We start from the raw sequence: 22,577 nt of genomic DNA, 5'->3' as shown, positions 1-22,577 counted from the left end.
CGCCGTGCGCCGGCTTCGCGCGGAACAGCGTCTCCGTAGTCGAATCCAGCGCAGGGACGAGACCTTTACAAGTTACATTGAAGATGTCTTGTCTCTTTGCAAGCGCCTCGATGAATCTCTAACCGAACGCGACAAAATCAAGCAAATCATTAAAGGAGTTGACGACGATACCTTCCAGATGCTCGTCGCTCGGAATCCACAGACCATCACCGATGTTGTCCAGCTATGCCAGGAGTACGACGAGTTGCGTAAGCAGCGTGTCTCGACGCGCAGGGCCGCTGAAGATACGGCTGAAGTTTCCGCCCTCGTGCACGATGTCGCTGCTGATCACACCGTCTTACTGCCCCAAATCAAACAATTCATTCGTGAAGAAGTTGCGCGTCAGCTTTCTCTTGTGGCCGAAGCATCCGCGCCAGTGACATCGTTAGACCCACGTCTACGCCAGGTCATTGAGACACAGGTCACGCAGGCACTGCCTCCATCGCCATCTGTCCCTACGCCGCTGACCTACGCTGCCGTCGTTGCTAGACCCCAAGCCCCACCTGTCTCTGGCGCATACAGGGGCACCGGGTCCTCCTACCCTACGACGCTGCCTACATACACGGCAACCCATCCCGTTTCGCCCCCTGCACCTTCTGTCGTTAACCCATGGCGCACCTTGGATAATCGGCCCATATGTTTCGCATGCGGTTTCGTGGGACATATAGCACGCTATTGTCGCCGTCGTAACTTCCAGCCTCCAGACCACGGGAATTCTGCAAATTACCAGGCTGCCCAGAATCCCCGGCGACCATCTTCTCCTATCACCGACTCATTGTCCCCACGACGCCCTGTCGATTCTCGCCGGTCATTACCGCCCCGTCGCCGATCGGTCTCCCCGATGCTTCGGCGCACGAGCCCCGCTCGAGAGGAAAACTGACAGCCGCAGTTCCGGAGGCAAGAACTGCGTCGTCGTCGAACTTTCTAAGACCTCCTCTTTGTCCGACCAACGAAATTGATGTGCTAGTAGAAGGTGTTGCTGTACGTACACTTGTCGACACAGGCGCCGTCGTTTCTGTAATTAGTGAAAAACTGTGTCGCGATTTGAGAAAAGTTACAATGCCGCTTACGAATCTTGCTCTGCGTACAGCCACCTCCCATTTCATCGCGCCGACAGCTCAGTGCACAGCGCGCGTTTTTATTCAACATGTTTGGTACGCCGTCAACTTTGTTGTTCTCCCACGTTCATCTTACGACGTCATACTAGGATGGGATTTCCTTTCTACCCATCAGGCCCTCGTCGACTGCGCTCGTGCTGAACTCACGTTGACGAATCCGTGCCTTGATATCGACCACCACAGTCCCTCCAAAGTGTTTGCCGCAGCTGACGTCCGCATCGCGCCGTTGTCCGCCGTCCTAGTGCCTGTGTTTTCCCCTGCTGCCACTAACTCGACGCTCCTGTTCCAGCCAACTATAGCTAGTGTGCAACACCGAACCATCGTCCTCCCGTTTGCCGTCATCAACTTTTCCAATGGTTTGGCGGTACTTTATGTGAGCAACGTTTCTGCATGTCCGTACATCCTGCTACGCGGCGAGTGTCTGGGAAGCCTCGAGACCTTAATTTGTATTTTCGAAGACCCGATCTATCCAGACAAGCCATTTTTACCGACTTGTGCCATTACACCCGCAACGGACGCTAATGAACCTATAGATGTATTCCGCAAGTCCATTGATTTTAACCTCACCCCTGGGCAGCAGGAACAGCTGATCAAGCTCCTACAGCGTTTTCGAGCCTCGTTTGACGACAATCAGCCTTCCTTAGGTCGAGCGTCATCTGTTGTTCACCGTATAGATACCGGTCAAGAGACGCCAATACGGCAGTGTCCATATCGTGTGTCGACTACCGAACGCCGTGCCATCAATGAACAGGTTGACGACATGCTGACACGTGGCATAATCGAACCGTCAAGCAGTCCCTGGGCCTCTCCAGTTGTGTTGGTGAAGAAGAAGGACGTATCCATCAGGTTTTGCGTGGACTACCGGCGTCTCAACCGAATCACGCGCAAGGATGTCTATCCGCTGCCACGCATTGACGATGCCTTGGACTGCCTACAGGGAGCCGAATTTTTCTCTTCTTTAGATCTGCGCTCTGGATACTGGCAGGTACCCATGGCAGAGGCCGATCGTGAAAAAACTGCTTTCATCACGCCCGACGGGCTTTACGAATTCACAGTCATGCCCTTCGGCCTCTGCAACGCACCAGCTACTTTCGAGCGGATGATAGACTCTATCCTTCGAGGCCTCAAATGAAACGTTTGCCTTTGTTATTTAGATGACAATGTCGTCTTTTCAACCGATTTCGCAACCCATTTAACCCGCCTCGAGAAAGTCCTCGCGTGTATTTCTGCCACGGGGCTGCAACTGAATCTGAAGAAGTGCCATTTCGCTGCTCGAAAGCTTACGATCCTTGGCCACGTGGTTTCAAAAGACGGCATTCTTCCTGACCCTGCCAAACTTACAGCCGTTTCAGCGTTTCCCGAACCGACCACCATGAAAGAGCTCCGAAGCTTCATAGGCCTTCGCTCTTACTTCCGGCGCTTCGTCCGCAATTTCGCGACGATCATCGCTTCTTTGACCAAGCTCCTCGCTGGCTCTAGAGACCTTTCCGCCTGGTCTGCCACCTGTGACGATTCTTTCAATGAACTGCGCCGCCTCCTCACGTCGCCGCCTATTCTGCAACACTACGACCCATCGGCACCCACAGAGATCCACACCGACGCTAGTGGTGTCGGGCTAGGCGCTATTCTTGCACAGAAGAAAGACGGCTTCCAAGAGTACGTGGTTGCCTACGCAAGCCGAACTCTTAGCAAAGCCGAAACCAACTATTCAGTCACTGAAAAGGAATGTCTCGCCATTATTTGGGCGATAGAGAAATTGCGACCTTACGTGTACGGGCGCCCTTTTGACGTCGTGACTGACCACCACGCCCTTTGCTGGTTGTCGTCACTGAAGGATCCAAGCGGTCGCCTCGCCCGATGGGCATTATGCCTCCAAGAATATAATATTCGCGTGGTCTATCGCTCCGGCCGGAAACATTCAGACGCAGACGCCCTATCCCGTTCGCCGCTACCCCCTGACCCGGACTGCTGCGAAAGTCTAACCTGTGATGCCACTGCCGTCACCATCGCCGAGATGCCATCTGAGCAACGCAAGGACCCTTGGGTTGCTTCGATTCTAGACATCCTGGCAGGGCACACGGCTTCCCCCCCTTCTCGCACATTGCGTCGGGAAGTCGAGCACTTCGCCACTCGCAACGACGTGCTGTACCGACGCAACTACGCACCCGGTGGACGTCAGTGGCTACTCGTGATTCCACGTCATCTGCGTTCCGAAATTTGTTCCACGTTTCATGACGACCCCCAATGTGGCCACGCAGGTTTCTTGAAGACTTATTCTCGCATACGTCTCCGATATTACTGGCGTGGCATGTACCGTTTTATACGACAATACGTTCGGGCCTGCTCGACGTGCCAGAGACGAAAAACTCCCTCTTGTCACCGCAGCCGTGGCCTCGTGGTTGAGTGTCCGCTTTGGCTGCGGGAGGTCGTGGGTTCAAACCCGCGTTGCCGCCGGTCACCCACCGGTTTTCCAAATGGGCACAGGCGTCCCCCGGCCCGACACTCGGCTTCTTCAGGGGTGAAACGTCTGGAAAAGGCAGCCTACGCCATTCAAATCCCGTCAAAACATGTGGGCGTCCGTTATTCAGATTCATTAATTCATTACAATAGGTTTTTGTGTTTTTGAGGAAAGATAAAGCATATTTTTTTTATTTTTAATGCACAAGTGTGTGGCCTATTGGTGGTATTAAAATATTACATTTGAAAAAGGGTTTATTGACGACTGTTGCGACGGTGGTCCTACGAAGAAACACGATCGTGCAAGAGCAACGGTCAAGCAGATGCCGGCGATGATCAGCACCAGCCGAGCGAGCGAAGCCCAGCACCCAGTACCCAAGCGGTGGCGATGTTGCTTGCCAATGACGCTCTTTCTTCTTCACAATTTGCCCCCGCCGAAAAAGAGCCATCCTGGCGACCTAAGAGTCTGGAGGCAGAGGGCTATAATATGGCTTAAGGCGGGCGACGTGGACAATGTCACGTCCACGCCGGCGCATGTCGTCAGATGGGGAAAGTGGCTCGATGAGAAAATTCACCGGCGAGGTTTGCTCCAAAACGCGGTATGGGCCCTCGTACTTTGGAACGAGTTTTGAGGAAATGCCGGGGGTTTGGTAAGGAACAGCCAGCCATACAAGTGATCCCGGGGAATAGCTGGGGCTTTGTGAAGAGTCGACGTTGTTTTCTTTCCGGCGCTGTTGTTCTCGAGACGTAAAGGTGCGTGCGAGTTCACGGCACTCTTCCGCATTTCGGGCAGCTTCGGACACAGATGGGCATTCGGATGCGTCAGGACGGTATGGAAGGAGAGTATCGATGGTGTGGGATGGTTCGCGTCCATAAAGAAGAAAGAAAGGTGAAAATCCAGTGGTAGACTGTGCCGCGGTGTTATATGCGAACGTAATGAATGGAAGAATGCGATCCCAGTTAGTATGATCGGATGTCACATACATGGCGAGCATATCGCCAAGGGTGCGGTTAAATCTTTCCGTGAGCCCGTTAGCCTGCGGGTGGTATGCCGTGGTCTTGCGATGAACAACATGGCATTCAGAAAGCAGAGACGTGACGACTTCTGATAGGAAGGCTCGACCTCGATCGCTTAGTAGTTCTCGAGGTGCACCATGTCGTAATATGAAGCGATGAAGGATGAAGGAAGCTACGTTCCGCGCAGTGGCACTTGGAAGCGCGGCGGTCTCAGCGTAGCGTGTTAAATGGTCCACAGCGACTATAATCCACCGATTTTCATCTGATGTTGTCGGTAGAGGGCCATAGAGATCAATTCCGATCCGATCGAAAGGTTTGGCAGGGCACGGAAGCAGTTGAAGCGCACCGGACGAGTGGAAAGGCGGTGATTTGCGACGTTGACAGTCAGGACAGCCCATAACGAATTTTCGAACAAAATTATACATTCCGCGCCAGTAGAAGCGATGGCGAATGCGTTCGTAAGTTTTGAAAACTCCGGCATGACCACATTGGGGATCGTCGTGAAAGGAGGCGCAGATTTGTGATCGCAAGCTGCGCGGGACAACCAAGAGCCACTTACGACCTTCGGGAGCGTAGTTGCGTCGGTGTAGTAGCCGATCACGAATGGCGAAATGAGCAGCTTGACGTCGGAGAGATCGTGGTACCGCAGTGGTTGACGATCCAGAAAGACAGTTAAAAAGAGAAGCGATCCACGGGTCCTTGTGTTGTTCACTGGTAAAGGAGTCGAGGTCGAGAGATGCGATGGAGATACCAGTGGTTCCGCAGGCCGAGTCGGGAGGTAAAGGTGAACGCGACAGGGCGTCGGCGTCAGAATGCTTGCGTCCGCTGCGATAGATGACACGAATGTCGTACTCCTGGATTTGCAGTGCCCACCGAGCTAGGCGGCCAGAAGGGTCATTCAATGTGGCGAGCCAACAAAGTGCATGGTGGTCCGTTACCAGGTCGAATGGGCGACCGCACAAATAAGGGCGGAACTTGCGAAGCGCCCACACTAGCGCCAAGCACTCTTTTTCAGTGACGCTGTAATTGGCCTCAGCTTTAGTAAGTGTGCGACTCGCATAAGCGACGACGTATTCGGAGTAGCCCGGCTTGCGTTGGGCGAGGACGGCGCCTAGACCAACCACACTAGCGTCTGTGTGAACTTCCGTTGCAGCTGTTGGGTCGAAATGCCGAAGAATTGGAGGAGATGTTAGCAGACTACGGAGCGTGGCAAACGCGACGTCGCAGTCAGAAGACCAGGATGAAAGGTCTGCGTCACCGCGTAGGAGGTTGGTCAGTGGTGACATGATCGATGCAAAATTTCGCACGAAGCGCCGGAAGTACGAACATAGTCCGACAAAACTGCGTAATTGTTTCAGTGTAGTAGGTTTCGGGAACTCAGCGACTGCTCGCAGTTTTGCAGGGTCGGGTCGAACACCATGCTTGGAGACGATGTGCCCTAAGATGGACAGCTCTCGCGCGGCGAAGCGGCACTTTTTAAGGTTCAGTTGGAGCCCAGCGTTGCTTAAACACATCAGAACCAGTTAAAGCCGAAGCAGATGCGTAGGAAAATCGGGAGAGAAAACGACAATGTCGTCGAGGTAGCGTAGACACACAGACCACATCAGTCCACGCAGTGTGTTGTCCATGAGCCGTTCAAACGTGGCAGGAGCATTACAAAGACCAAATGGCATTACGTTAAATTCGTACAGGCCATCTGGTGTAATGAACGCAGTTTTCTGGCGATCAGCTTCTGCCATAGGAACCTGCCAGTATCCAGATCGTAAGTCTAAGGAGGAGAAGAATTTGGCTCCTTGTAGGCTGTCAAGGGCGTCGTCTATGCGCGGTAATGGATAGACGTCTTTCCGCGTCACCTTGTTTATTCGCCGGTAGTCGACGCAAAATCGAATCGATCCATCTTTTTTTCGAACTAGAACGACAGGAGATGCCCAAGGACTGTGCGATGGTCGAATAACGCGACGGCGTAGCATCTCTTCGACCTGGTCGTTGATGACGTGACGTTCTGCAGCAGAGACACGGTACGTTTTTTGACGCAATGGCTGGTGCGAACCGGTGTCAATGTAGTGGTGCACTGCGGAAGTCCGACCCAATTGCGGCTGAGAAACGTCGAATGAATTCGCGAAGTGCTGGAGGAGATTAAGAAGCTCGGCGCGTTCATGGGCACTTAAGGTGTCGGCGATGGAACTCTAGAAGGTGTCACTCGATGAGCACTCCAGTGGGGAAAGGGCATGAAGTTCGGTCGAGGCGCTACTGCACGATTCGTCTGGCATGTTAAGGAATAAAGAGGAATCGAGGTACTCCACTCGACCGAGACATTCGCCGGCAAGTAGCGTAAGCGGTGCAGAAAAGGGGTTGTGGACGAAAATATTGCTTCGGCCCGCAGTGACGTCGAGTGTAGCCAAAGGCAAGGAAACGGCTCTGCGGCTCATGAAAATGTCGGAAGGTGTAAACATTACTGTAGCATCGTTATAGTCATCGCAGCAAACCGGGACAACGGCAAGAGAGGCTGGCGGAATTTCAGTGTCCTCACGCACGACAAGTTTTGGCGACCGCTCAAGGGTTTCCTGCAAAGGTTCGTGACACAGGTGCGAAAATTGAACTTCAGCGCGTGCGCAGTCGATGATGGCATGATGATTTGACAGAAAGTCCCACCCGAGGATAACGTCATGCGAGCACACCGAAAGGACGATAAACTCGACAACGTATATAGAGCCTTGGATGAATATGCGGGCCGTACAGGTGCCAAGAGGTCGAACTTGTTGTGCGCTAGCTGTACGAAGCGATAGTCCAGAGAGCGGCGTGGTCACTTTGCGTAGGGAGCGGCAGAGCTGGGCGGCTATAACAGAAACGGCAGCACCTGTGTCGACGAGGGCAAAGGTAGAAACACCATCGACAGATATAGCGACGACGTTAGCTGGTGAAGTGCGAGGACTTGAGCATTTCGACGACGGCGCAGTTCTTGCCTCTGGAACTGCGGCGTTCAGTTTTCCTGGTTGGAGGAAGCGGGTCTAGGACGCATTGGGGACAGTGATCGCCTGCGAGGAGATGGGGAGCGGGGAGAGTGAGTTTGAGGCTGGTGTGACCGAGACTCAGGAAAGTTAGTGTATCCATACTGCGGTGAGGGATAGGGAGCAGGTATGTGCATGGGCTGTGGGTCATACGGTAACGGCCGAGTAGAGTCATGGAGTGGTTGGAAGCGACGGCGACAATATCGTGCCACGTGTCCTGGAGTACCGCAGGCGTAGCAGATCGGTCGATTGTCAGGAGTGCGCCAGGAATTGCTGACTCGTGGTGCGGCCCAAGGTGTCGAAAATGGGGCGGAGTGGGGAGCGACTGAAGACATGGGTGGCAAATGCTGCTGGCGCGGTCTGCTACGTACCACCTGGGCATACGTAAGAGGCGCGGCCACGGGCTGCATAGCCGGCGCATGGGCAACAGGCATGGCCACAGGCTGCTGGTGGGCAGCGACGGGAACAGCCTGAGCTACCTCTTCGGCAATAACGTCGCGGAGTGGTGAGGGCAGACGAGAGGACGGCGGCTGCTGCGTGAAGGGAATCAACGACAGTTGCCGAGCTACTTCTTCACGCACAAAGTCTTTAATCTCTTGCAGGGTTGGTGAATGGTCGGGAACAGAAGTGAGACTGGAGAGCGAGTCGGCGTGTGAGGAAAATGGCCGAGTCAGGGCGTGCTGCTTGCTCAACTTGTCGAAACTTTGACACAAAGTGACAAGTTCCGCAACGGTGGCAGGATTACGGGCCAGGAGCAGCTGATATGCACCGTCATTTCTCCCTTTGAGGATATGTTGAATCTTCTCCGACTCGGGCATGGTGGTGTTCACACGGTTGCAAAGACCAATATAGTCTTCGATGTAGCTGGTGAAAGATTCCGTTGGCTTTTGTGCGCGAGTCCCCAAGCGTTGTTCGGCTCTGGACTTGCGGACTGCGGGTCGGCCAAAAACATCAGCAAACAAGGTTTTAAAGATGGACCACGTCGTGATGTCGTTTTTGTGGTTGTCATACCACATTTCGGCCACGTCAGTGAGGTAAAAGATGACGTAAGTCAATTTGTCCGCGTCATCCCACTTGTTGTTTGCGCTCACCAGTTCAAAGTTAGCGAACCAGTCTTCCACGTCGGTCTCATCAGCTCCGCTAAAAACCTTGGGCTCTCGCAAACGAAGAACGCCGGAGTTGCTGGGGGATGGAGTGGAAGAGCCAGGTTGCGCGTTGTTGGTAGCCATGATGGGAGGTAGCGTTCGGTTGTGCAGCTCCAGATTCAGGCGACGGCGAATGGCAACACCCAGGTTCAAGCGACGGGGAATGTCAGCACCTCCGCCAATTGAAAAAGGGTTTATTGACGACTGTTGCGACGGTGGTCCTACGAAGAAACACGATCGTGCAAGAGCAACGGTCAAGCAGATGCCGGCGATGATCAGCACCAGCCGAGCGAGCGAAGCCCAGCACCCAGTACCCAAGCGGTGGCGATGTTGCTTGCCAACGACGCTCTTTCTTCTTAACACATTAGACTTACCCTGTCAAATAATTCAAACTGCACAGTCAATTTCCTCACTCCCACATAATGAAGCATTGCTTCTAATCATAAAAATAGCTGCTCTGTGCCACTGTGTTCCAAAAACAAAGTTTATTATTAAAATAAATCATAATAGCATTGTTTCTGTGGTTGCCACTTATGTAACGACAGTGCATTCCACAGTTGGAGAAAAAGGGGTGAAAACTGCATGCTTGATTTGGGTCTCAGGATCCCTTCAGTTTAGCCATCTGGGTTTACAAAGAAACCACTCCAGTCCCGCACCTCTACATGTTCTTTCTGTATCTCTACTACAACTTCATGCAATAAAATTGTCTCCGAAAATAACGGGCCAATTATCTTGCTGTAAAGTAACATTTGTAACCTAATGATTGGGTCGATAGCTGCTTATTTTATTGAAATTAACAATATGTAAAATTTTGCTGTACTCCTTTGATAGGACGTACGAGAAAAACAGTGAATTGATTTAGATTGATAAATTGTACTCTGAAAACTTTATTGTCAATTATTTCACTACCATTGGTTTGTTACTAAAGAAAAAAAAACAAGTTCACATTTTCATGTTTAAATTTTGTGCCGAAGTCTGCGTGTGTGATGTCAAAGATTTTAAAGTGTATTTATTGTATTTAGGTTCCACTGTCTAAATGTGATTTCCTCAATCTTAATGTGTGAGGTCTGTGCCATCCTCTGATGACAATTTACTGAATTTTTTTCAATTAGAAACCACGTAAACCTTAGTAGGAGCCCTAAAAATTTGGGACGTCACAGCAAATGGTCTGGAAACTTTAAGGTAGCGTTGTCACCTGTATTTTTCTTGCGGGTTTTCTCACTTATTAAGTGTAATCTCTCTGCAAGTGTGGTCTTTTGGTATCGTCTAAGTCTACTTTACTTATGGGGTGAAAAAAGTCATCTTGCCCTTTAGTGTTGCTTTAAACTTGCAATGTCTTATTTTAGGTGCCAGAGCCAGGTGCACAGGGGTTTTGTGGGCCAAGAGAGGAGGACTGCCATGCTGCTGGAGATGACGTGGTTGACAGCCTTCAATATACGGTATGCATCAATGGAAGTTAGAAGTGAACTCACTCTGGAGCAGTGTTAGTGGATAATTATGTCCATAGTAGGAGTACTTATATTTATAAGATTTCATGAGACTATAACTTTGCTCTAGGGTTTTGAGCGATAGTTTTCCTGCCATTGTGCTAATATGTCATTGCTGCAGGCACTCCAAAATTCAGTGTTATTTGCACGACAAGTTGTGCAGGAATATGGCCCGTTGAACAGGCATCCTGTCAGGGCATTGTTAAGCTTAACAAAAGAAAAATGAGATAAGTACTGACTCAACTAAACTTAACAACAGAAAATATGCAATACATATTGTTGTCATTGTGGTGTCCTTAATTCACGTGAGACCTCGCAATAAAAAATGTATTTACTCTCACAGAAGAATTCACATGCCGCACAGGCTTATACTCAAACGGCACATAAGCAAATCGCGTGTATCCCTCTTTCTACAAAGTGCCATCTTCCTTTACTCATAACAGGGCACGTGCACCTCGTGCAGGCGCTAGTAGTCTGCCAATAATATACACCCCAAACGCACATAAGGAAAAAAATTTGCGAGCACTTTGATGAAAAGAAATGGCAATTCTTTATAGTACCTATCACGAGATTTTTCTTCATGTGTTTGGTACTTATGTTCTGTCTACTTGTTTATCTTGTTCCATGTTCTTTTTATGCATCATGCAAGTACCAACTTGCGCAACTCTCTAACTTCCATAAAAATATAAGATAAATTGCTGAGAATTAGTTTTATTCACCATCCTTGTTGAATAGTTTACTTAATTATAATCTTTTCGCCGGTAGTTATGGTGAAATACTACTGGTGTAAAATGGGACGAATGACGTGCTGCATCGTAAACTGTTACTGTTGTTACGTTTATTTTAAAATGACGGCCAGGAGCAAAAGGAATTGTATCATACTGCTGGCATGAGCTGGTGCTTTTTGTTTAGTACTGCTCAATAAGCATCAGTTCTGACTCAGTATGCATAATTTTCTCCTGTTGTTAGCCTCTTTGGTTAATGTGATTTTCGCAATAATACGTCTTACTTAAATTTCTGTTTCCCCATGAAATACATATTGCAAAGATTTCAATACACATCCATGCTCTTATAAATTCACACTTAATTAGCAGTACTGAAATGTGGAAATCTTGTACAGCAAAGTTTTGCAATGAAATGAAGGCATTTTCGACACGTAGAGTTACTTTGTTCTTAAATGTTGAGATTTTTGTGTGTTAGTTGAATCACTGAAAGTGCTAACATCTCGAATATTTACTTCAAATAAAGGCACCACATGCTGTAACACCAGTGCCACCTCCAGTAGCACCAGCAGTAGCAGCAGCAACACCACCGCCACCACCACCAGCAGAGCTGTTAGTAGATGCGCAGCAGACACCACCACCACCAGCTCTGATGCCAGTGATGCCACAAGGAGCTCAGCACTGTTCCGAAGCTGAGACAACCCAGGTAAGGTTCCCTGTAAAACATTCATAATTGCCTGGTATACGCCACACCACTAATACCATGATCACTTATGAAGGTGGACTTACTGTCATCTTTTTTGCTCCTGTTTCCTTTGGACAGAAATCTTGTTTGTACAAATGCCGAGTACTGTGCAGGTGCACCGGTACTACAGTTGCTGACCGTCTATATGGACTCGGTGTGCATGGGTGTGAAGTTTGAATACTTGAGTATAAAAAAAACAGGGGGGCGGGTTTCCTACAAAAACAACACCTTTATTGGCCTTGTAGCTGAAAAAACTAATCAATACTAGTCTGTAGATGCATGCCTATCCACCACCAAGTCTGCATGTATTTCAACAGGTGTTTGGCCGAATGAACGGTTTGAAACTGCATAGCTGTTGTAGAATTTCCCAAGCAAATTAGCAGCGTGTTCCCCTAACTGGTGCTCTGGCTAAGGTGAAAATGGTCATCACATGGCATTCTGCATCGACCTTCTGAAGAAAGGTGAAGGGTGCAACCCATGTATATCAAAAAAAGGAAGGGGGGTGGGGGGCTGGACAGGATGTTGTTTTTGCAGCCTTTTTTTGTCATCTGTGTGGGTTGCGTCCTTCATCTCCTATCTTCAGAATGAACCAGCTAGCCCAACAATATATTCTAGAGTTTTTCACCTCTACATTTTTAACCCTCCAGTGTCTTCCTGCGTTAGGAACAGAAGCAATACTAACAATACATTTGGTCATGTCCCTGTATACAAGCATTGTAATGACACAGCAACTTATTACAAGTAACTTTGTTTCCCATGTGCCACTTGCTGGCCCTGTGTGCACAAACGTAAAAGCGGTCGGGACATCAAGCCATTTTTTATGAAGGGGGACACAGTCATGTGTCCCTTTATAGGGACACATGACTTGGTGTTACAAGGGTACATCATCATCATCATCATCAGCCTGGCTACGCCCACTGCAGGACAAAGGCCTCTCCTATGTTCCGCCCGTTAGCCCGGTCCTGTGCTTGCTGCTGCCAATTTATACCCGCAAACTTCTTAATTTCATCTGCCCACCTAACCTTCTGTCTCCCCCTAACCCACTTTCCTTCTCTGGCAATCCAGTTAATTACTTTTATTGACCAGCGGTTATCCTGCCTACGTGCTACATGCCCGGCCCATGTCCATTTCCTCTTCTTTATTTCAACTACGATATCCTTAACCCCCGTTTGTCCCCTAATCCACTCCTCTCTCTTCTTGTCTCTCAAGGTTACACCTACCATTTTTCTTTCCATTGCTCGCTGCGTCGTCCTCAATTTAAGCTGAACCCTCTTTGTGAGTCTCCAGGTTTCTGCTCCGTAGCTAAGTACCGGCAAGATACAGCTGTTTTATACCTTCCTCTTAAGGGATAATGGAAATGTACCTGTCGAAATTTGAGAGTGCTTGCAGAATGTGCTCCACCCCATTCTTATTCTCCTAGTTACTTCAATCACGTGGTTAGGCTCTGCGGTTATTAACTGCCCTAAGTAGACATAGTCTTTTACAACTTCAAGTGCACTATTACCTATCTCGAAGCGCTGTTCCTTTCCGAGGTTGTTGTACATTACTTTCGTTTTCTGCAGAATAATTTTAAGACCCACCTTTCTGCTCTCCCTGGGTAACTCCGTAATCATGAGTTGCAATTCGTCTCCTGAGTTACTCAGCAATGCAATGTCATCGGCGAAGCGCAGGTTACTAAGGTATTCTCCATTAACTCTTATCTCTAACTGTTCCCATTCTAGGCTTCTGAAAACCTCCTGTAAGCACGCGGTAAATAGCAATGGGGAGATTGTGTCCCCCTGCCTTACACCCTTCTTGATTGGTATTCTGTTGCCTTCTTTATGAAGCACAATGGTAACAGTTGATCCCCTGTAGATTTCTTCCAGAATGTTTATATATACTTCATCTATACCCTGATTCCGTAGTGTCTGCATGACGGCTCATACTTCTACTGAATCAAACGCCTTCTCGTAATCTATGAAGGCTATGTATAGTGGTTGGTTATACTCAGAGCATTTCTCAATTACCTGATTGATAGTATGGGTGTGGTCAATTGTTGAGTAGCCTGTTCGAAATTCTGCTTGTTCCTCTGGTTGATTGAATTCTAATGTTTTCTTTACTCTGTTAGCAATTACCTTTGTAAATAGCTTGTACACTGCAGAGAGCAAGCTGATCGGCTTGTAATTCTTCAAGTCCTTGTCATCTCCTTTCTTATGTATTAAAATGATGTTAGCGTTCTTCCAAGACTCTGGTACCCTTCTCGTCAGGAGACGCCTCGTAAACAGGGTGGCTAGTTTTTCTAACACAATCTGTCCTCCATCTTTCAGCAGATCTGATGTTACCTGATCCTCACCAGCAGCTTTGCCTCTTTGCATGCTCTCCAAAGCTTTTCTGACTTCTTCTATCATTACTGGTGGGGTGTCGTCTGGGTTACTGCTAGTTCTTATAGTATTAAGGTCGTGATTGTTTCGGCTACTGTACAGATCTCTGTAAAACTCCTCCGCTATTTTAACTATTCTATCCATATTGGTAGTTATTTTGCCTTCTTTGTCCCTTAGTGCATACATCCTACTTTTGCCTATTCCAAGTTTCCTCTTCACTGCTTTGAAGCTTCCTCCGTTTTTCAGAGCGTGTTCAATTCTCTCCATGTTATATCTTCTTACATCGCATACTTTGCGTCTATTAATCAACTTCGAAAGCTCTGCCAGTTCTATTTCGTCTGTTGTACTTGATACTTTCATGGTTTGAAGCTTCTTAATTAGGTTCTTCGTTTTCTGGGAAAGCTTGCCAGTGTTGTATCTAACTACCCTGCCTCCAACTTCCACTGCACACTCCGTAATGACACTCGTCAGATTATCATTCATTGTATCTACGCTAAGGTTGGTTTCCTCACTAAGAGCCGAGTACCTGTTCTGCAGCGACACTCTGAATTCCTGTAGTTTCCCTCTCAGTGCTAGCTCATTGATTGGCTTCTTGCGTATCAGTTTCTGTCGTTCCTTTTTCAAGTCTAGGCGAATTCGAGACCGTACCATTCTATGGTCACTGCATCGTACCTTGCCAACCACTTCCACATCCTGCACGATTCCTGGGTGTGCGGTCATTATAAAGTCTATTTCGTTCTTATTTTCGCCATTAGGGCTCCTCCATGTCCACTTGCGGTTTTCTCGTTTTCGGTAGAAGGTATTCAAAATCCGCAAATTATTGCGTTCTGCGAATTCTACTAGCAGCTCTCCTCTGGCGTTTCTAGTGCCGATGCCATAATCTACTACTGCTTGGTCTCCAGCCTGCTTCTTCCCTACCTTTGCATTAAAGTCGCTGATAGTATACTGTGTTTTTACCTTACTCATTGCCGATTCCACGACTTCATAGAAGCTTTAAACTGAAGCGTCATCATGGCTGGATGTAGGCGCGTAAACCTGTACTACCTTCATCTTGTATTTTTAATTCAGTTTAATTACAATACCTACCACCCTTTCATTAAAGCTATAATATTCCTCTATGTTGCCAGCTATGTTTCTGTGAATTAGGAACCCCACTCCCAGTTCTCGTCTGTCTGCCAAGCCCCGATAGCAAAGGACGTGTCCATTCTGTAGCATCGTATAGGCCTCATCTGTCCTCCTAACCTCACTGAGCCCTATTATATCCCATTTAACACTCTCTAGCTCTTCGAATAGTACAGCTAGACTTCCCTCACTAGATAAGGTTCTAGCGTTAAACGTTGCCAAGTTCAGGTTCCAATGGCGGCCTGTAGTCCAGAGATTCTTAGCACCCTCTGCTGCGTTGCAGATCTCACCGCCGCCGTAGTCAGTTGCTTCGCAGCTGCTGAGGACTGAGGGCCGTGAGTTATTTGGCGTATCCATGTGGGAGGTAGTGGCTAGATACTGCACCAGGGTGGCCAATCCTTCTCTGGTGAGGGAGTGCGTTCCCGGCGGTGGTTACCGGTGAGGCGGCACCTCAGGCCTCTTATTGTAGTTCCATCAAAACGCGTTTTTTTCTGGTTGGGAACTACGCGGCACCTGGCACGTGATCCGACTGTTGTTGTTTTCACAGATTGACGCTGTTTTCTCTTCCTAAAGTTTAAAACTTTCGTTTGTAATAGCAGTATTTGTAGCGGTTAAACTCCTTGTGTCTTCACGAACAAATAGAAACCACTCTGACCCTCCTAGGACCGAAATTGTTAAAGTTATAGGTAGATATGGTATAGGTAGATATGTGCAGAGCACACTTACCCGTGCTGCTGACGCGGCCGCTCGCACTCCCGCAATTGGAATAATCTGTGCTTATTGGCTAAGAAGTGGAGGAGCATGTCCGGTGGGCTTAATTCGCTGTGGAAGTTGTTTCTCCAAACCCAGCTCAAGCAGTGGCAGCAGTCTGGCAACACTGAGTGTGTCTTCTGAATAAGTCTCTTTTGACGCTCTCAGTTGAATTGGGCGCTCGCGGTTTTTTTCTACGGCTATCTGCGGATTTTAACGACTCAATTGAGACCTGATTTGTCGTCCTGGGGTGCGTAAATGCCGAGATATGACTCGTTGTCGTCAAAGTTGCTTAGTCCCACACAAGATGGTGGCCCCCATATGGTCAAAGGGGGGGAAAAATTGCTTGTGGGTTTGTTTTCGCTGGTCAGAAACTGGTAAGATTGAGCTCAGAGCCCGAAATCTTCCTTCTGCGTGATCTAATAATGTTACCAATATTTGTTGTGATCTTTTGCCTTTTCATTCAATCTTTGAGCACGAGGGGGCAGGTGCTAAAGTCCTCTGTCAACATGGCAGCCCCCAAAGGGCGGATACACGTGTTACTCACAATTGATTTTCGGTGAAGAAAAACTGTTTTTCCCGCACATTCAAGATAAGATGGTAGCGGCGAGGCTCCGGAACATCCCAAGAAGAATCGAGGGTGGTTTTCCAGGTGCGTAGTAGCTTTTCTTGCGGAATTCCTGATTTGACCGAAGTGGAGCCAGTGGCTGCTGTTGTTAGGCCTACCCGAAGTATGAGTTGTTAATTTCTCAAGTTGTAACTGATTTGGGTGGCTAAACCGTGCTCCTCGAAGTGCTCCGAAGCCTCATAAAACCATGCGAGGAAATTTAGATTATTACTCACAGTTTTGACGAAGACTTGAGGTCCGAATGCTGAGCTGTTGTGAAACTGCTCAACCAACCCGGGTCCCCTGGGGGCCAAGGGTACATATTGCTGTAAAACCCACAGGTCGGATGCGCATAAAGTCTGAGGTGCATTTTGGGGACACCTAACGCAAAAACATTTTACCTGTGTATAAGCCAAGGAAAGCAGAAACTGAATGCACTGATTTATGCACTTATCATATTTACTAAAATCTAATGTGCACCTTCTTTTTATGGTAAACTGAGTCTAAAACTTGCATCCGCGCTAAAATTGAGCAGAACAGGAAAAAGCCTGCTTGTTGCATTGCCATTAGCATTTCAAAACTGGCCGTCTCCACGCGCATCCGACCTGGCTGTCTAGGTGCCATCTCTGCCATTGTTTCTTTCGTTTGCTGCAGTTTTCAAAGTCAAGATAGGAGCCAACAGATGAAAACATGTAGTGGGATAATCGAAGTGAACAGTGGAAGTGTCTCAGACAGTCTGGCCGGCATTTCGATAAGAGGACCTATCTTCGTCATCTTGGAGTGTTAATTTTAAGGAGGTTTGTAGTGACGTCATCTTGTTGAGGCGCATGTCCATGTATATTATCGCCGTCTCAAAATAAAAAAAAAACTATAAAGGAAAAAACTGCAGTCCTTGCTTCATTTGAAGTTAGACGGTAGTGGTTCAAAATGTTCTCGGAGGGTGGGGAAAAGGGGCGAGGACGAAAAAAAACAAGAAGAGAAACGCGCAAAGTAGGTACGCTGCTATCACCGGCAACTTTTTATGTTGGCAGGACATGGCAACCGTCTGCAGGCTTCGAACTTTCCTGCTTTTTGCTTTTTTCATGTCTGTAGTGGACATCGCTTTGCAGCACACTGTTCCTACTTTGTGTGTTCTTACCCTTCATTTTTTCCCCCATTTCTGAGTGCATATAGAATCACTGCCATCTAACTTGAAATGATGCGAGGACTGCACTCCTCTGCTCAGCTGCACACTGGGCGCAGCTGAGATGCAAACTCCCCTTGGTGATGACCCGCAGCAGTAGTCACACAGCAGTCCCTTCTTGGTAGTGACACCAATAGACGTCGAGCACAAATGTAGATGAGAATCCCGGCAGTGCTCCATGCTTCTGATTCAAGTCTGCCAGTACCCACTCAGCATAAAAAATGCTTTAAATGCAGCTGAATGCTGCTTTTTGCAAATCTTTTTTATATGGTTTAAAATCTTGGGCATCATGATGTGATTGCAACAGTACCTGTTGCATAAGCTTGGTGATGATGATAGCACTGCACAGTGTCAAAACCGAAACTGAATTCTGGCAAAAAAATTTTGAAATCAGCATATATAGTATGGAGCAGAAAGGTTGCAACATGAAATTTGAGAAAAACTTCGGACTATATGTCAGTTTTTACAGTAATATGTTTGACCCTTTGTATCCCATGTGCCATGTTGATGGCAGTTTTGTTTCAATTTTTTTCTACCCCGAAATTTCACTCAGGCACTCTTGATCCCTAGCTATCACAAAGGTGAAAGTCCCAGGTTTTACTGAGGCTCACTTGGTTGGTGGCACCATTGGAACAGCACTTGAGTGCTGCTTTCATTGTAGAAATGAAGATCACGTGCAGCCACCAAAGACGATGTTTACTTAGCCTTGTCATGGTTCTCTTTTATGTGTAATATCTTGTTATAATAACAATACCTCTATTCCTTTTTGTGTAGTCTACTTAACAATACCAGTTGGTAATATTTTTGTGCCATTAATTATTGACAACCTTCTGTGCAACTCAGGCTTGCATACATATTTGTGGCACTCGGGACTAGGAAGTCCAGCTTCTCCCTGTGTTCTCAAATGTGCTGCGGTTCAGTATGATGAAGTTTTTTTGTTTTTTACAGCAAAAGAACTTGAGGAGCATCTCAAAATCTTAAAAGAGTTTTTTATTTATGAGGCCAAGAGTTCAATGACAAATTCAAGGCGTTTTCTTTTAAAATGAATAACCAAGTCTAAGTGAAAACAAAGGCTTGGAAAAACACAAATTGCGTAGAAATGTATATTCTGCCTGACAGAAAGCAATGCATGGGTGGTGAAAGCCAGAGAGATGTTGAGGATGAAAAAGTTCAACTTACATCCAGTCTGATGAACAAACAAAAATGATGGTACATGGTGAAGCATGATAGAAGAAATAGAAAAACGCAAGCCAGAAAAACAGTCACCTGCAGCTATGTTCAGCTACGAACTGCATGTACTGATGTGTACTGGCCTGCATTGCATCACATATGCTATCTCTCGATACAGTAAAAAAGCATTCATCTGAACTAAGAAGCAGCTGGGAAAATTATATGAAAAGAAAAAAATATTATTCAGTTGCACATGTGTAGTGGGACAATAGGTGCAAACGTTGAATTGGGAAAGTACTCAAGGTCTGAAGATTGCTTCAGATAAGGTCTGGATGTGTGCCTCACGCTGAGTGATGATGACACTACATTAACATTCAGCGTACATGTGTATTTACGGTAAAGTTTTCAACTGAGGAATTTCCTGGTTGTCATCGAAATTACATTCAACTTAAATTTTTTATGTTCCTTTGTCAAAAATTGTTTTTTAACAATTGAGAAGTCAAGGTTTATAAACAAAAATTCATATAAACTTGCATTAAGACATTTGTTAAAAATTGCTTTCATTATCCATGAATGATCTACATTAATTCATTATGTATTCTTTTATGCAGAAAGATCTTAGGAATGGAGTCAAAATCTCCCAAGAAAAGTATCTCTTCTTCATGGCGCAGTCAAAAGATGCCCTTTTTGTGAGGGACACAGCCAAGGCGATATGGGGGATCCAAAATCTCTACAATAGGAGCATCACGGGCACCCCATGTCGCCGCTTTCTTCACAAGGAGGATGGTGGGCCACCAAGCGTAGAAAAACAAGCGTAGACGCCTAGGAAGCTGGATGCCCTGAAGAGTAAGCCTTTTATTTTGTATTTATGGTAACTGTTTGCACTGCCTATGGTAGCCAGTACATTACAAGTACCTGAGCTAAATTTATTATCTCTTTTTTGTAAGAGTATCGTCAAGTTTGTACAGTTTGAGGTAATCCTTACAAGCGTTAAAATGAGAAATGTACCAACCTTGCACTTCGCACTTGAAACCATCAACATAATTTTCAGTAGTTTCCCTGAAAAAATGCTTGGGTAGCAGGGAAATATTAATGTGGAAAATCTCGTTGGTCGGTGAGGACTCATTTGTGGTTATGCATTAGTCATAAAAATGACTTGGGGTTTTAATTCAATTTTGAAGAAGTATATGTAGTCAAAAACTGAAATATGTTGCAATTGATCATACCTAGCGTATGAACAAATCTGCTAAGAAAAAGCACTCAATTAACTAGGCTTGGCCTTTGGATTTCGCATTGCAGTCTGATATGGCTAATTCCAATATAATACAAAACATTATGTGGAGCCAACAAAAGCATGGCATTTGCTATTGTCCATTCTCGTTTATGAGCCTGCCAAGGAGTCACCCCACAAGAAGGAGACGAAATGGTCCTGAAACAATGGATCAGTTTATAGTTTTCAAATTTCAAGTTTAAATACATTGGGCTACAAGCGGCTGGAAAGTATATTTTATTTTTATTGATTTTCAATCAGCCAGACTCTGTTGAATATGTTCACCTTTAAAATATTGCTATGCATGGATTGTGACACCAGCTTGTCAGGTCTTGCTAGTACAACCTTGCAGTTTTGGAAGACTGGTAAAATGCAGACATCACTGACTCAGATCACTATATATTACACCTATATTACTTATATCACATTTGATCTGGCAGCCATTGAGGGCAAAATCAAAAGGAACTCATGGGCACCTTGACTAATGACCTTTGGTCATGGTTCTAGATTATATAAACAGGATGAATAAGTACTGTTGCTGCCCATGAGTTGAACTAAACAAGCTTCTTCGAATTTTTCACTGTCAATAAAGTGTTGGCTTCTGTATATTCACTCAATGTGCTGTTGAAGTAATAATATCAAAATAATATTAAATATTCCTTGCTTGAAGTTCATCAAGGTAGTCACTACGGTGTCATATCAGCCTCGATTACATAGTTTCTAGAGTGTGTTAGGACCTTCATAAAACAGCACAAATAAGAACAGGGGACAAGAAAGAAACCAATACGAACGCTCACCCTGGTCTCTTCTCCTGCCTGTGTTCTTACTTGCACCCTGTTTTGTGAAGAACGATGAACAACTAACATGCCCAAGCAATTTCCCAGTCGAAGAGTGTTTGATTTAGTGGATAAGTGATTGAATATTTCCTCAGTCTGCTTTTTGAATGAATATACATCATCAACGTTGATGAGTGCTAGTACTTTTTGGTTTTTCGAGTCTCAAACAGTGCGATGATTTCAATTTTCTTTTGCCAGAGTTCAAATAGTAAAATTTATTTTGTGTAGGGGAAATCACATAGGTTATCATACTCATCTAGCTGAATTACAATTTACTTTTCATTATATCTTCAATATGCCAATGAATACTAGTGTCATGCTTTTGCAAAGAATGCTGCACAGTGCAAAGTGTTATTCAATTTTTTTATAACATGATTTTATTAGGTTTAAAACTTGCTGTTTGCTCAGGCGTATTCTATTTGGTGGGCTGTTGCGGTCTAGGTGGCACGTATTTTAATGGCGAATGCACGATCCTGTCTACGTGTGTGTATATCTCTCAGATATTTAACTTGCAGTGTTTTGTGCTGAAAAGCTGTTCAAGTAGCAATATTGCAGACAAACCAAAGTTTAAGGGAAGCAAATGTGCCTATATATATATATATATATATATATATATATATATATATATATATATATATATATATATACATTCTGAGTGCGGGCGTTTAATGGCAATACTTTAATTTTAGTTAGTATCCAAGAAAAATTTGAATATTTAATTCAAGATTTCACATAATGTGATTTCACTATAGATTTATCATGCCGTTCAATTTAGTGAGAAAGACGTACTTAGTTATATTGCATGAGATAAGCACGTCAATTACATGTTCTTGCTTACAATGGTGCTCATTCACGCACTTTTCATTGTTATTGATGTATATACAAAAAATAATATGGGCATTTTTTTCAGTGTCATTCTGTATGTTTTATTTTTCTGCATTATTGAGCTGTCTAAATGTGCTTCTGACTCATATCTGTTTATGATTTATGTATTCAGATGCATACGAGGAACACCTGAAGGTGCATGAAAGCCAGCTACCAGTTGCTCAGCGTCGCCGGAACATGAACCGGCATCTGGCAGATTTATTGAAAGTTCTGAATGAGCTGGAAGAAGCATGCGGGGGGGGGGGGTATCTTCTGCTTTTCCTGGCAAGCCAGTCGGAGCGGTCAACACCTGACACTACGGGTCACATCAAAGCAGCGACCGTACCAGCAAGAAAACTGTTTTTTTTATAAATTATTCATTTTTAAATTATTGTTGCACATTATTTTGCCCCATCTTTTTGTGGGTGAGCTATCACTCGTGAAGTGGTGGTGCATGGTCATGGTATTTGAAGTCAACATTGGGGTATGCATGCAAACTGATATTACAGCAAGGATACACAGAAAATAAAAAGATTTAGTCCTTGCAGCAAGGCTGTTAGTGAAGTGCATATAAACGCTTTTCTTGTGCAAGGACTGATTTCATTTAATTCTAACAGAAGCTACATTTATTATGCCGTCCTAAGCAGCTATAGGAAGATTTAGCTGGCATTTTTTCT

At 46.1% G+C, this 22,577-nt stretch overlaps 1 protein-coding gene across 1 annotated transcript in view; it reads left to right on the top strand.

The window, feature by feature from the left end:
• Positions 1–22,291, top strand: part of LOC142774328 (uncharacterized) — a 28,014-nt gene extending 5,723 nt beyond the window's left edge. The window contains exons 3-6 of the mRNA XM_075874721.1: positions 10,131–10,223; positions 11,520–11,699; positions 19,542–19,776; positions 22,034–22,291. Coding sequence (XP_075730836.1) covers positions 10,131–10,223; positions 11,520–11,699; positions 19,542–19,748 — 480 coding nt within the window. The 3' untranslated portion in view covers positions 19,749–19,776; positions 22,034–22,291. The remainder of the gene's footprint in view (positions 1–10,130; positions 10,224–11,519; positions 11,700–19,541; positions 19,777–22,033) is intronic.
• The last annotated feature ends 286 nt before the right edge of the window (positions 22,292–22,577 follow it).

The sequence above is a fragment of the Rhipicephalus microplus genome, chromosome 10 (assembly GCF_043290135.1).
Source record: "Rhipicephalus microplus isolate Deutch F79 chromosome 10, USDA_Rmic, whole genome shotgun sequence".
NCBI classification, from domain to species: domain Eukaryota; kingdom Metazoa; phylum Arthropoda; class Arachnida; order Ixodida; family Ixodidae; genus Rhipicephalus; species Rhipicephalus microplus.
Note: the sequence above shows the minus strand (reverse complement) of the source record. Positions and strands in the feature narration are given on the sequence as shown.